Genomic DNA, 15,618 nt, shown 5'->3' on the forward strand with positions numbered 1-15,618 from the left:
ACAACACCAACACTAACAACACCAACAACACCACCAACACCAGCACCAACACCAACACCAACAACACCAACAACACCAACAACACCAACAACACCAACAACACCACAAACACCAACACCAACACCACCAACAACACCAATACCACCACCAACACCACCAACACCACCAACACCAACACCACCAACAACACCACCAACACCAACAACACCACCAACAACAACACCAACACCACCAATACCACCAACAACACCAACAACACCAACACCAACACCACCAACACCAACAACACCACCAACACCAACACCACCAACACCAACAACAACACCACCAACAACAACACCACCACCAACACCAACAACACCAACAACAACACCACCAACACCAACAACACCACCAACAACAACACCAACACTAACAACACCAACACCAACACCACCACCAACACCAACACTAACAACACCAACACCAATACCAACAACACCAACACCAACACCAACACCACCAACAACAACACCAACACCAACACCAACAACACCCAACACCAACACCACCAACACCAACACCAACAACACCAACACCAACACCAACAACAACAACAACAACACCAACAACACCAACAACAACAGAAGGTGATTTTTTAACAGGATTCTGTAGACTATTCAAATTAAACTGACCTTGGTGCCATCTATATATGTATCTGTATCTAATAATCCTGTGATGTCTGCTACAAAGACAACATTTATCTTCTAACTCTAAGAACTGTCCAGTACACAGTGGTCTGTATGGTCAGTTGGCTTGGCAGGACTCTGCTCTGCCTGGGCAGTGAGATAGAGAGATGTATGGAAACCACATCTTTGGCCTGGAAATGGGGCTTAAGCTAGACTGGGTTGGCTTGTCAGTTCAGCTGAAGCTCACTGTATTTGACAAGTCAGTGACCAAGTGGCCCTGGAATGCAGTTTAGGTGGCATTACAGAATGCATGGTTCACAAGACATTGTTCAAATGATGAGGCACCAGCAGCCAGAGACAGACAGAGGCAGACTACTGTTTTACTCTTTCCTGGTGCCGTTGGATTGTGGGATTTCTATTTCTCCACTCCGGATCAGATATTTTGATGTGTTTTTTTTGTTGTTTTACAGCACTTAGATCACTTAAAGTGGTGAAATGTATTTATATGCTGGACATTTTCTTCACCTATTTGTATTGAACGTAGAGCACTACAACAGGGGGATAGAAAATAATGACAGCAAAAAGTAACTTTTCCTGTGGTGGCTATTTGTTGAGTAATGACACAGTAAAGGGTGCCTTTCAAAATGTCCCCCTATCCTCTCCTTCCCTCCCTGTCACTAACGCACCAAGTCAGTGAGGCGTGGAAGAGGGAGAGCAGTCTGTGCTGTGTGCACCTACGCTCAGCTGTGCTGTGTGATCATTATTGTGACAGCTGAACTGCATAGAAATCACGGTTCACTTGTTCAATTTTTCAGAGAACATGAATCACCTAATGTCAACAAGCAAAATGGGAGGATACTTTTCCAGGACATAATTATAAAATCCTAGTCCCTCATGCAATGTCCCTCTTCCTTTTTAATCTGAAAATCCCTATAGCAAAAATTGTTTTCTTTAAAAAGGCATTTTTTTCCTCATGTTGAGTTAGTTTTACCATCTAGGACAATAGACAGTGTGGTTTGTAGTTCATCCAGGACAATAGACAGTGTGGTTTGTAGTTCATCTAGGACAATTGACAGTGTGGTTTGTAGTTCATCTAGGACAATTGACAGTTTGGTTTGTAGTTCATCTAGGACAATAGTCAGTGTGGTTTGTAGCTCATCTAGGACAATAGTCAGTGTGGTTTGTAGTTCATCTAGGACAATAGCCAGTGTGGTTTGTAGTTCATCCAGGACAATAGTCAGTGTGGTTTGTAGTTCATCTAGGACAATTGACAGTGTGGTTTGTAGTTCATCTAGGACAATAGTCAGTGTGGTTTGTAGTTCATCCAGGACAATTGACAGTTTGGTTTGTAGTTCATCTAGGACAATAGTCAGTGTGGTTTGTAGTTCATCTAGGACAATTGACAGTTTGGTTTGTAGTTCATCTAGGACAATAGCCAGTTTGGTTTGTAGCTCATCTAGGACAATAGTCAGTTTGGTTTGTAGCTCATCTAGGACAATAGTCAGTTTGGTTTGTAGCTCATCTAGGACAATAGTCAGTTTGGTTTGTAGTTCATCTAGGACAATAGTCAGTTTGGTTTGTAGCTCATCTAGGACAATTGACAGTTTGGTTTGTAGCTCATCTAGGACAATAGTCAGTTTGGTTTGTAGCTCATCTAGGACAATTGACAGTTTGGTTTGTAGCTCATCTAGGACAATAGTCAGTGTGGTTTGTAGTTCATCTAGGACAATTGACAGTTTGGTTTGTAGCTCATCTAGGACAATAGTCAGTGTGGTTTGTAGTTCATCTAGGACAATAGTCAGTGTGGTTTGTAGTTCATCTAGGACAATTGACAGTTTGGTTTGTAGCTCATCTAGGACAATAGTCAGTGTGGTTTGTAGTTCATCTAGGACAATAGTCAGTGTGGTTTGTAGTTCATCTAGGACAATTGACAGTTTGGTTTGTAGCTCATCTAGGACAATAGCCAGTTTGGTTTGTAGCTCATCTAGGACAATAGTCAGTGTGGTTTGTAGCTCGGGCTGAAGGAGATTGTAGTTATGTAACAACTGCTTAATATCAAAACACCACATTAAATCAGTTTCGCACTGAAATAATCATATCACCACTATACAGGCTTTAACAACATTTATCGCCCTCCAGGTTCCCTTGGAGAGTTCATCAATGAGCTTGACGCCCTGATAAGTTCCTTTCCTGAGGATGGCTCACCTCTCACAGTTCTGGGTGACTTTAACCTCCCCACGTCTACCTTTGACTCATTCCTCTCTGCCTCCTTCTTTCCACTCCTCTCCTCTTTTGACCTCACCCTCTCACCTTCCCCCCCTACTCACAAGGCAGGCAATACGCTTGACCTCATCTTTACTAGATGCTGTTCTTCCACTAATCTCATTGCAACTCCCCTCCAAGTCTCCGACCACTACCTTGTATCCTTTTCCCTCTCGCTCTCATCCAACACTTCCCACACTGCCCCTACTCGGATGGTATCGCGCCGTCCCAACCTTCGCTCTCTCTCCCCCGCTACTCTCTCCTCTTCCATCCTATCATCTCTTCCCTCTGCTCAAACCTTCTCCAACCTATCTCCTGATTCTGCCTCCTCAACCCTCCTCTCCTCCCTTTCTGCATCCTTTGACTCTCTATGTCCCCTATCCTCCAGGCCGGCTCGGTCCTCCCCTCCTGCTCCGTGGCTCGACGACTCATTGCGAGCTCACAGAACAGGGCTCCGGGCAGCCGAGCGGAAATGGAGGAAAACTCGCCTCCCTGCGGACCTGGCATCCTTTCACTCCCTCCTCTCTACATTCTCCTCTTCTGTCTCTGCTGCTAAAGCCAATTTCTACCACTCTAAATTCCAAGCATCTGCCTCTAACCCTAGGAAGCTCTTTGCCACCTTCTCCTCCCTCCTGAATCCTCCTCCCCCTCCTCCCCCCTCCTCCCTCTCTGCTGATGACTTCGTCAACCATTTTGAAAAGAAGGTCGACGACATCCGATCCTCGTTTGCTAAGTCAAACGACACCGCTGGTTCTGCTCACACTGCCCTACCCTGTGCTTTGACCTCTTTCTCCCCTCTCTCTCCAGATGAAATCTCGCGTCTTGTGACGGCCGGCCGCCCAACAACCTGCCCGCTTGACCCTATCCCCTCCTCTCTTCTCCAGACCATTTCCGGAGACCTTCTCCCTTACCTCACCTCGCTCATCAACTCATCCTTGACCGCTGGCTACGTCCCTTCCGTCTTCAAGAGAGCGAGAGTTGCACCCCTTCTGAAAAAACCTACACTCGATCCCTCCGATGTCAACAACTACAGACCAGTATCCCTTCTTTCTTTTCTCTCCAAAACTCTTGAACGTGCCGTCCTTGGCCAGCTCTCCTGCTATCTCTCTCAGAATGACCTTCTTGATCCAAATCAGTCAGGTTTCAAGACTAGTCATTCAACTGAGACTGCTCTTCTCTGTGTCACGGAGGCGCTCCGCACTGCTAAAGCTAACTCTCTCTCCTCTGCTCTCATCCTTCTAGACCTATCGGCTGCCTTTGATACTGTGAACCATCAGATCCTCCTCTCCACCCTCTCCGAGCTGGGCATCTCCGGCGCGGCCCACGCTTGGATTGCGTCCTACCTGACAGGTCGCTCCTACCAGGTGGCGTGGCGAGAATCTGTCTCCGCACCACGTGCTCTCACCACTGGTGTCCCCCAGGGCTCTGTTCTAGGCCCTCTCCTATTCTCGCTATACACCAAGTCACTTGGCTCTGTCATATCCTCACATGGTCTCTCCTATCATTGCTATGCAGACGACACACAATTAATCTTCTCCTTTCCCCCCTCTGATAACCAGGTGGTGAATCGCATCTCTGCATGTCTGGCAGACATATCAGTGTGGATGACGGATCACCACCTCAAGCTGAACCTCGGCAAGACGGAGCAGCTCTTCCTCCCGGGGAAGGACTGCCCGTTCCATGATCTCGCCATCACGGTTGACAACTCCATTGTGTCCTCCTCCCAGAGTGCTAAGAACCTTGGCGTTATCCTGGACAACACCCTGTCGTTCTCAACTAACATCAAGGCGGTGACCCGTTCCTGTAGGTTCATGCTCTACAACATTCGCAGAGTACGACCCTGCCTCACGCAGGAAGCGGCGCAGGTCCTAATCCAGGCACTTGTCATCTCCCGTCTGGATTACTGCAACTCGCTGTTGGCTGGGCTCCCTGCCTGTGCCATTAAACCCCTACAACTCATCCAGAACGCCGCAGCCCGTCTGGTGTTCAACTTTCCCAAGTTCTCTCACGTCACCCCGCTCCTCCGCTCTCTCCACTGGCTTCCAGTTGAAGCTCGCATCCGCTACAAGACCATGGTGCTTGCCTACGGAGCTGTGAGGGGAACGGCACCTCCGTACCTTCAGGCTCTGATCAGGCCCTACACCCAAACAAGGGCACTGCGTTCATCCACCTCTGGCCTGCTCGCCTCCCTACCTCTGAGGAAGTACAGTTCCCGCTCAGCCCAGTCAAAACTGTTCGCTGCTCTGGCACCCCAATGGTGGAACAAACTCCCTCACGACGCCAGGTCAGCGGAGTCAATCACCACCTTCCGGAGACACCTGAAACCCCACCTCTTTAAGGAATACCTAGGATAGGATAAAGTAATCCTTCTAACCCCCCCACCCCCTTAAAAGAGTTAGATGCACTATTGTAAAGTGGTTGTTCCACTGGATATCATAAGGTGAATGCACCAATTTGTAAGTCGCTCTGGATAAGAGCGTCTGCTAAATGACTTAAATGTAAATGTAAATGTAAACAACACTGAAGTCAGTCAGTCAGGCTGCCTCTCTGCTCTGCCCATTATAAAGCAGGCTGGCTGCCTCTCTGCTCTGACCATTATAAATCAGGCTGACTGCCTCTCTGCTCTGACCATTATAAAGCAGGCTGACTGCCTCTCTGCTCTGCCCATTATAAATCAGGCTGGCTGCCTCTCTGCTTTGCCCATTATAAAGCAGGCTGACTGCCTCTCTGCTCTGCCCATTATAAAGCAGGCTGGCTGCCTCTCTGCTCTGCCTATTATAAAGCAGGCTGGCTGTCTCTCTGCTCTGCCCATTATAAAGCAGGCTGACTGCCTCTCTGCTCTGCCCATTATAAATCAGGCTGGCTGCCTCTCTGCTTTGCCCATTATAAAGCAGGCTGACTGCCTCTCTGCTCTGCCAATTATAAAGCAGGCTGGCTGTCTCTCTGCTCTGCCCATTATAAAGCAGGCTGGCTGCCTCTCTGCTCTGACCATTATAAAGCAGGCTGGCTGTGTGTGTGTGTGTGAGAGTGTGTGTGTGTGTAAGAGAGAGACGTGTGTGTGAGAGACCTGTGTTTTTGTGTATGCATGCGTATGTGTGTTCATGTCTGTATCTGTGTGTGCTCTGGGTTAGGGAGTGTGTCTCACCTTGGGGATGGAGGCTCAGGAGCAGGAGCTCTGGGTTAGGGAGTTTGTCTCACCTTGGGGAGGGAGGCTCAGGAGTCGGAGCTCTGAGTTAGGGAGTTTGTCTCACCTTGGGGAGGGAGGCTCAGGAGCCGGAGCTCTGGGTTAGGGAGTTCGTCTCACCTTGGGGATGGAGGCTCAGGAGCAGGAGCTCTGGGTTAGGGAGTTTGTCTCACCTTGGGGAGGGAGGCTCAGGAGCCGGAGCTCTGGGTTAGGGAGTTTGTCTCACCTTGGGGAGGCAGGCCCGGGAGCAGGAGCTCTGGGTTAGGGAGTTTGTCTCACCTTGGGGAGGGAGGCTCGGGAGCAGGAGCTCTGGGTTAGGGAGTTTGTCTCACCTTGTGGAGGGAGGCTCGGGAGCCAGAGGACTGGGTTAGGGAGTTTGTCTCACCTTGGGGTTGGAGGCTCAGGAGCAGGAGCTCTGGGTTAGGGAGTGTGTCTCACCTTGGGGATGCAGGCTCAGGAGCAGGAGCTCTGGGTTAGGGAGTTTGTCTCACCTTGGGGATGGAGGCTCAGGAGCAGGAGCTCTGGGTTAGGGAGTTTGTCTCACCTTGGGGAGGGAGGCTCGGGAGCCGGAGGACTGGGTGGTCATAGTGAGCACGGTGGTAATGCCCAGTCCCACTCTGGCAGGTGCAGCGTCCATGTTGATCCAGAAGGACACCCAGGACAAAATGACAATCAGAAGGCTGGGGATGTACATCTGAATCAGGTAATAGCCCATCTGCCTCTCCAGATGGAAACGAGCCTCGATACAAGTGAACTTTCCTGTTTTACAGAGGACACAGACAGAGGAGAAAGCAGGGGATCAGTATTATACAGAGGACATAGACAGAGGAGAAAGCAGGGGTCATATAATAATATGATATGTTATAGTTGTATTACTACAATACAGTCTATATACAAAGATATAATATGATATAATATAATATTATTACTACAATACAGTCTATATACTATGACATAATATGATATATTATACTATTATTACTACAATACAGTCTATATACTATGATATAATATTATTACTACAATAGAGTCTATATACTATGATATATTATAATATTATTACTACTATACAGTCTTTATAGTATTATATATTATAATAGTATAACTACAATACAGCCTATACTATGATATAGTATGATATATTATAATATTATAACTACAATACAGTCTATATACTATGATATGTTATAATATTATTGCTACTATACAGTCTTTATAGTATTATATATTATAATAGTATTATTACAATACAGTCTATATACTATGATATAATATGATATGTTATAATAGTATTACTACAATATAGTCTAAACTATAATAAAATATATATTACAATAATATTACTACAATACAGTCTATACTATGATAAAATATGACATATTATAATACTATTACTACAATACAGTCTATATACTATGATATGATATCTATTCTAGTATTATTACTACAATACAGTCAATATACTAATATATAATATATATTATATTATTATTACTACAATACAGTCTATATACTAATATATAATATATATGATATTATTATTACTACAGTACAGTCTATATACTAATATATAATATATATTATAGTAGTATTACTACAAAACAGTCTATATACTATGATATAATATATATTATAGTATTATTACTACAATACAGTCTATATACTAATGTATAACATATATATTATAGTATTATTACTACAATACAGTCGATATACTAATATATAATATATATATTATAGCATTATTACTACAATACAGTCGATATACTATGATATGATATACTATAATAGTATTATCTAATCATTCACTGTTGTTGCTGCTGTGTTATGGATCTACTGTTATCGGTACTGATATACTGTAACACATCATCCAATCTTTCTGTTCTGCATGTCTCAAGAACACAAAGAAGAAAGTCAACTGCAGGCAATGAAATGGCTATTCAAGCTCCTTTTCCACTGGATAGCCTCAGTGCTGAATTGCCTCCTAACTTAATTATCCTCCTATTTCCCTGCAGTGTTGGAAGAGACTGAGGCAGAGGCCTGGAGAGAACATCAGTTTGACAGAGTGGCTGTAGGTAAAGTACCCCCTACGTTCAAATGTAACACACCACTACAGCTGACAGTTGTTATGTTGTGGTTGAACCCACTACAGTTGACATGTATTATGTTGTGGTTGAACCCACTACAGCTGACAGGCGTTATGTTGTGGTTGAACCCACTACAGCTGACAGGTGTTATGTTGTGGTTGAACCCACTACAGTTGACATGTATTATGTTGTGGTTGAACCCACTACAGCCAACAGTTGTTATGTTGTGGTTGAACCCACTACAGTTGACATGTATTATGTTGTGGTTGAACCCACTACAGCCAACAGTTGTTATGTTGTGGTTGAACCCACTACAGTTGACATGTATTATGTTGTGGTTGAACCCACTACAGCCAACAGTTGTTATGTTGTGGTTGAACCCACTACAGTTGACATGTATTATGTTGTGGTTGAACCCACTACAGCCAACAGTTGTTATGTTGTGGTTGAACCCACTACAGCTGACAGGCGTTATGTTGTGGTTGAACCCACTACAGCTGACAGGTGTTATGTTGTGGTTGAACCCACTACAGCTGACAGGTGTTATGTTGTGGTTGAACCCACTACAGCCAACAGTTGTTATGTTGTGGTTGAACCCACTACAGCTGACAGGCGTTATGTTGTGGTTGAACCCACTACAGCTGACAGGTGTTATGTTGTGGTTGAACCCACTACAGCTGACAGGTGTTATGTTGTGGTTGAACCCACTACAGCTGACAGGTGTTATGTTGTGGTTGAACCCATCTACTTCCCTGACCACAGCTGCGTAGCAAACACCACAACGGACGGTACGGATTCCTCCCAATTCTATTCCTATTCCCTATATAGTATAGGGCTTATAGGGCACTAGGGTGACTAGGGTGCCGTTTTGGACATTAGCCCATAACATCAGCTAAAAGAGGGCATTATAAACTCATGAAAGGTATCCTCTTTCTTTTCATGCTGACTGTGTGATGTGAGCACCAGGTGTGTCTTGTCTGTCAAAGTGGCTTTGATGCTCCAGATCGCTGACAAGTCATTAACTCAGCTCATAGTCATTGAAGACAGCTGTCTTTGTCTTGAATACTTTGAATTCAATTAGAGTTAAACCCTAGTGTATTGTTTTGGATGTGGACAGAGGGAGACATGGAGGGAGGCCACAGCGTCATTGAAATTGATTTATAGCTGTGATACACTTCAGGGCTTTTGCATCTGATAAGATATGATGGTCTCGCGATGATAGTGGGGTGTATTTGACAGACAGACAGACAGACAGACAGACAGACAGACAGACAGAGAGAGACAGAAAGAGAGAGATGATATTTACAGATCGAAAACAAATTATGTTGACAATATTATAGCTAGTGTAGCGAGAGCGAAACTGCAATGCACCAGCGACAATGATTAGTATTGCATGTTGTTTCTGGACCAACCTACATGGACTAGGGAAAAGGGGGAAGGGGACATTACATGTGGTCTGAACCAATCTACATGGACTAGGGAAAGGGGGGAAGGGATATAAACAGGACAAAGTATGAACGCTGAAGGAAGGACGCAGTGGGCCCGAGGAATCGTCTCTCCTCAAATCACTAGATTGCTGCTAGTAAACTTGAGACAAATGTAAAGTTTGTGCTTGATTGAGGAGCAGATAAGCACGTACACACGGTGCAGCATGGCTGGTGAATAATATTTGATTTTATTTATTTCACCTTTATTTACCTAGGCAAGTCAGTTAAAGAACAAATTCTTATTTACAATGACGGCCTACCAAAAGGCAAAAGGCCTCCTGTGGGGATGGGGGCTGCGATTAAAAATTAAAATATAGGACAAAACACACATCACGACAAGAGAGACACCACAACACTACATGAAGAGAGACCTAAGAGAACAGCATAGCATGGCAGCAACACATGACAACACTACATGGCAGCAACACAAAACATAGTACAAACATTATTGGGCACAGAAAACAGCACAAAGGGCAAGAAGGTATAGGCAACAATACATCACGTGAAGCAGACACAACTGTCAGTATGAGAAGACTCATGATTGAGTCTTTGAATGAAGAGATGGAGATAAAACTGTCCAGTTTGAGTGTTTTTCGCAGCTCGTTCCAGTCACTAGCTGCAGCGAACTGAAAAGAGCACCGACCCAGGGATGTGTGTGCTTTGGGGACCTTTAACAGAATGTGACTGGCAGAACGGGTGTTGTATGTGGAGGATGAGGGGTGCAATTGGTATCTCAGATAGGGGGGAGTGAGGGTTTTATAAATAAGCATCAACCAGTGGGTCTTGCGACGGGTATACAGAGATGACAAGTTTACAGAGGAGTATAGAGTACAGTGATGTGTCCTATAAGGAGCATTGGTGGCTAATCTAATGGCCGAATGGTAAAGAACAGCTAGCCGCTTGAGAGCACCCTTACCTGACGATCTATATATTACGTCTGTGATCTAGCATGGGTAGGATGGTCATCTAAATCAGGGTTAGTTTGGCAGCTGGGGTGAAAGAGGAGCGATTACGATAGAGGAAACCAAGTCTAGATTTAACCTTAGCCTGCAGCTTTGATATGGATATGTGCTGAGTAAAGGACAGTGTACCGTCTAGCCATACTCCCAAGAACTTGTATGAGGTGACTACCTCAATCTCTACACCCTCAGAGGTAGTAATCACACCGGTGGAGAGGGGGGCATTCTTCTTACCAAACCACATGACCTTTGTTTTGGAGATGTTCAGAACAAGGTTAAGGGCAGAGAAAGCTTGTTGGACTCTACTTTGATGTAGAGCATTTAACACAAAATCCGGGAAGGGGCCAGCTGAGTATAAGACTATCATCTGCATATAAATGGATGGGAGAGTTTCCTACTGTCTGAGCTATGTTGTTGATGTAAATTGAGAAGAGCGTGGGGCCTAAGATTGAGCCTTGGGGTACTCCCTTGGTGACAGGCAGTGGCTGAGCCAGCAGATGTTCTGACTTTATACACTGCACTCCTTGAGAGAGGTAGTTAGTAAACCAGCCCAAAGACCCCTCACATACACCAATACTCCTTAGCCGGCACACAAGAATGGAATGGTCTACCGTATCAAAAGCTTTGGCCAAGTTAATAAAAATAGCAGCACAACATTGCTTAGAATCAAGGGCAATGTTGATATAATTTAGGACCTTTAAGGTTGCAGTGACACATCCATAACCTGAGTGGATGTAACGATGACGCCGTGAGTCGAGAAGCAGGTAATGAAAACAACAAACATGAAACAAGACACCGTAACAGAAGCAAGGTAACATGAACACCGGTGAAAAACCAACTGAGGAATGAACTAAATGAAGGGACCTATACAAAGGAGGAAATTAGGTCCAGGTGTGAATCATAACGATGAGTGCCAGGTGCACGTAATGATGATTCCCAGGACCGGTGGTTAGAATTCCGGCGACGTCGCACGCCAGAGGAGAGGAGCAGACGTGACATTATCCCCCCTCTCTGATGCCCGGCTCCTGCCGCAGGACGTGGCCGACTAGGAGGACGACCTTGGGACGAGGAGCGGGTCGATCCGAGTGGCGAAGGTGGAAGTCACAGAAGATGTTGAGATCCAGAATGTCCTCCACCGGAACCCAACACTGCTCCTCAGGATCATACCCCTCGCAGTCCACCAGATACTGGAGCTGACCCCCTCCAGATACTGGAGTCCAGCAGAGATCTGACAGCATACTCCGGACTGCCCTCGATGTCCGGGGGGGTGTGGTGGGGTGTCGTGGGGGACAGCATCAGCTAGGGGATCAGGAACCACAGGCCTGAAAAGGGAGACATGAAACGAGGGTGAGATACGGTAGTGACTGGGCAGTTGTAACCAATACGTCACCTCGTTGACCCTCTGGAGAACCTTGAACGGCCCCACAAACCGGGGGCTTAGTTTCTTGCAGGGCAGTCGGAGTGGGAGGATCCTGGTAGAGAGCCAGACGCGATCCCCAGTGTGGAACACAGGAGTCTCACTGCAGTGGCGGTCTACCTGTTCTTTTTGACAATGGACAGCACGCTGGAGTCTCACGTGAGCTTCGCTCCACACTTCTTCTGCGTGCCGGAACCACTCATCAACCGCAGGAGCCTCGGTCTGGCCTGGAGTCCACAGAGCCAGGGCCGGCTGAAAACCCAGAACAGACTGGAAGGGAGTCAACCCAGTGGAGGAGAGTCGCAGCGAATTACTCTGCCCATGGAAGGAATCGTGCCCACTCAACCTGACAGTCCAGACAGTGACTCCTCAGGAACCTCCCCAGCTCCTGGTTCATCCTCTCCACCTGCCCGTTGGACTGAGGCCGATACCCGGAAGTGATGCTGACCGTGACACCGAGCTTCTCCATGAAGGCCCTCCATACTCGTGGTGTGAATTGGGGTTCACGGTCGGAGACGATGTCCTCCGGAAGGCCATAATGCCGGAAGACCTGCTGGAAGTGTGCCTCAGCGACCTGGAGAGCAGTGGGGAGACCAGGAAGAGGAATTCAACGACATGACTTCGAAAATCTATCCACTCCCACCAGAATGGTGGTGAAACCGTCAGAGGACGGGAGATCGGTTGCAAAGTCAATGGATAGATGAGCCCAGGGTCGCTGAGGCACAGGAAGCGGTAGGCGCTTCCCTTCTGGAGCATTACGGGGAGACTTGGTTAGGGCACATACGGAACAGGAATTGACATAACGAGTGACATCCTGCGCCAAGGTGGGCCACCAGTACTTCTCAGCGATGGAATGGATGGTGCGAGAAATACCTGGATGTCCAGCAGCGACAGCTGTGTGTGTCCATGTCAGTAGCCGATCCCTTATCCCTGTGGGAACGTAGGTGCGCCCAGGAGGACAGTTCAGGAGTGCGGGCTCACTCGCTTGAGCCTGGTGGAGCTCCACATCTATGTCCCAGACCACAGGAGCAGGGCCCTCTCCTGAAATCATAGAGGCGCGACAAGGCATCGGCCTTGGTGTTCTTTGAGCCTGGCGATAGGTTACCGTGAAGTTAAACCTTGTGATGAAAAGGTCCCACCTTGCATGCCGTGGATTCAGCCTCCTCGCTGTCCAAATGTACTCCAGGTTCCTGTGGTCGGTGAGGATGACTAATTGTTCCTTGGCGCCCTACAGCCAGTGTCTCCACTCTTCTAATGCCAACTTCACCGCCAGGAGCTCTCGATCGCCGACTTCGTAGTTACTTTCTGCAGGGGACATTTTCTTAGAATAAAACGCACATGGGTACAACTTCTGCGGGTTCCCTTGTCGTTGAGACAAAACTGCCCCCACGTCTACTTTGGAAGCGTCCACCTCCACCACAAAGGATATTGTGGGATCTGGATGTTTCAGCAATGGGGCGGAGGTGAAACGTCCCTTGAGAAGACGGAAGGCCTCATCGGCTGCTGGACCCCACACCAACCTACGGGGGCCTCCCTTAAGGAGAGATGTGAGAGGTTAGGCAACAGAGCTGAAATTCCTGATGAAACTACGGTAGAAGTTGACAAACCCCAAAAACCATTGTAACCCTTTAATATGGCACCAACGGGAGGGTGTACCAATACTTCTTGGTAACTTCATTGAGTCCTCTGTAATCAATGCAAGGGTGTGATCCTCCATCCTTCTTGGCCACAAAGAAGAAACCAGCCAACGCAGGAGAAGTGGACGTGCGGATGAACCCCTGTTGGAGTGCCTACTGAATGTAATCCTCCATGGCCAGGGTGTCAGCCACTGACAGAGGGTCTGAGTGGAGTTGTTGCATCAGCAAGCAGGTCGATGGCCACAGTCCCAGGGGCGATGAGGAGGGAGACAGGTGGCCCGGGTCTTGGAGAATACCTCCCTCAGATCCTGGTATACCTTCGGGATGTTATGCTGAAGGGAAAACAAAGGCCTCTCAAACGATGTGGAACCACAGGGAACAGGGAAGCAGGCTCTCCGGCAATTAGGTGACCAGTCTGTGATTCTCATCCTCGACCATCAAATGGTGGGGTTATGGTGTTGAAGCCAAGGGAGGCAGAGGATGATATTGTGAACTGGTGCACTGTTGATGAAGAAGGTGATATTTTCCTGATGATTGGACTCCACGGTGAGGGTGAGCGGTTGAGTGATGTGTGTAATGGTTCCAGATCCTAATGGCCGATAATCGAGACCTTGCACCGGAAAAGTAGAGGAGAGCGGGTATGAAGTAATATTGAGAGAGGAGGCAAGGGTATAATCCATAAGAAATCCATAAAATTCCCTCCTTGACCACAGTACATACAGAGCCCCAGTTGTATCCATCTGCGGCGCTCCGCCGCGGGGAGGCGTGTGACCCCTACCTCCATGGGTTCAGGCTCTGATTCCGAGTGTTCGCCGAAGGAGGGAGAGAAGCGATGAGAATGCCGACGCTCCCGGAGAAGGTTATCCAGTCGGATGGTCATCGCAATGAGTGCGTCCAGGGTAAGGTTGACGTGTCGGCAGGCCAATTCCGTCTGGACCTCCTCGCGCAGACCTCCTCTAAATAGCGTGCGAAGCGCCGGTTCATTCCATCCACTGGATGCTGCTACTGTCCGGAAGGTGAGTGCGTACTCAGCAGCTGTCTGATCCACCTGCCGTAATTGAAGTAGATGCTCACCTCCCTCTCTGCCCTCCGGGGGATGATCAAAGATACATTTAAAACAGAGTCATAAACCCCTCATATGAATTTAGCTCCTCCTCTCCTCTCTCTCAGACAGCCGTAGCCCATTCCAATGCCCGCCCCGTCAGCAGAGAAATAACCGTGGCAACCTTGAACCGCTCGGTGGTGGGGGCTCCCATCTGGTGGGTAAAATAAAGGGAGCACTGAAGTAGGAAGCCACGTCATTTGGATGGGGTACCGTCATATTTCTCTGGGAGGGATAAATGGGCATTGCTGACCGTAGCGGGTTGCTGAATGGGCTGTTGGGCTGGCTCACTGGGTAGGCTGGATCTAGAGTATCCCCCACTAGTAGGATGCTGCGTCTCCCGGGAATGTTTGAGACGCTGCAAACTGCGAAGGACCTCTTCCATGGCCGTCCCCAGTTGTGCCAGCTGGTCATGCTGCTGACGCAGAAGGTAACCCTGTTCATCGACCGTCAGAGAGATATCCGATTTTCCTGCTTTTTCCATTGTTGGAGTCGGTATTCTGTAACGATGACACCGTGAGTCGAGAAACAGGTGCAGGTAAAACGTTTAATGAAAACAACAAACATAAAACAAGACAGCGTAACAGAAGCGAGGCAACATGAACACAGGTGCAATACCAACTGAGGAATGAACAAAAGGAAGAGACCTATGAAGGGGAGGTAATGAGGTCAGGTGTGAATCATAACGATGAGTGCCAGCTGCACGTAATGATGAGTGCCAGCTGCGCGTAATGATGAGTGCCAGGTGTGCGTAATGATGATTCCCAGGACCGGTGGTTAGTATTCCAGTGACGTCGCATGCCGGAGGGGAGGAG

At 47.4% G+C, this 15,618-nt stretch overlaps 1 protein-coding gene across 5 annotated transcripts in view; it reads right to left on the reverse strand.

Annotated features, from left to right (window-relative positions):
- LOC139581743 (glycine receptor subunit alphaZ1-like) overlaps positions 1 to 15,618 on the reverse strand; it is a 92,857-nt gene that overhangs the window by 17,683 nt on the left and 59,556 nt on the right. For all 5 annotated transcript variants that reach the window (XM_071411833.1, XM_071411837.1, XM_071411834.1 and 2 more), the window contains one exon: positions 6,659 to 6,873. In XM_071411833.1, the coding sequence (XP_071267934.1) occupies positions 6,659 to 6,873 (215 nt within the window). The remainder of the gene's footprint in view (positions 1 to 6,658; positions 6,874 to 15,618) is intronic.

Source organism: Salvelinus alpinus, chromosome 7, assembly GCF_045679555.1.
Source record: "Salvelinus alpinus chromosome 7, SLU_Salpinus.1, whole genome shotgun sequence".
Classification (NCBI taxonomy): Eukaryota; Metazoa; Chordata; class Actinopteri; order Salmoniformes; family Salmonidae; genus Salvelinus; species Salvelinus alpinus.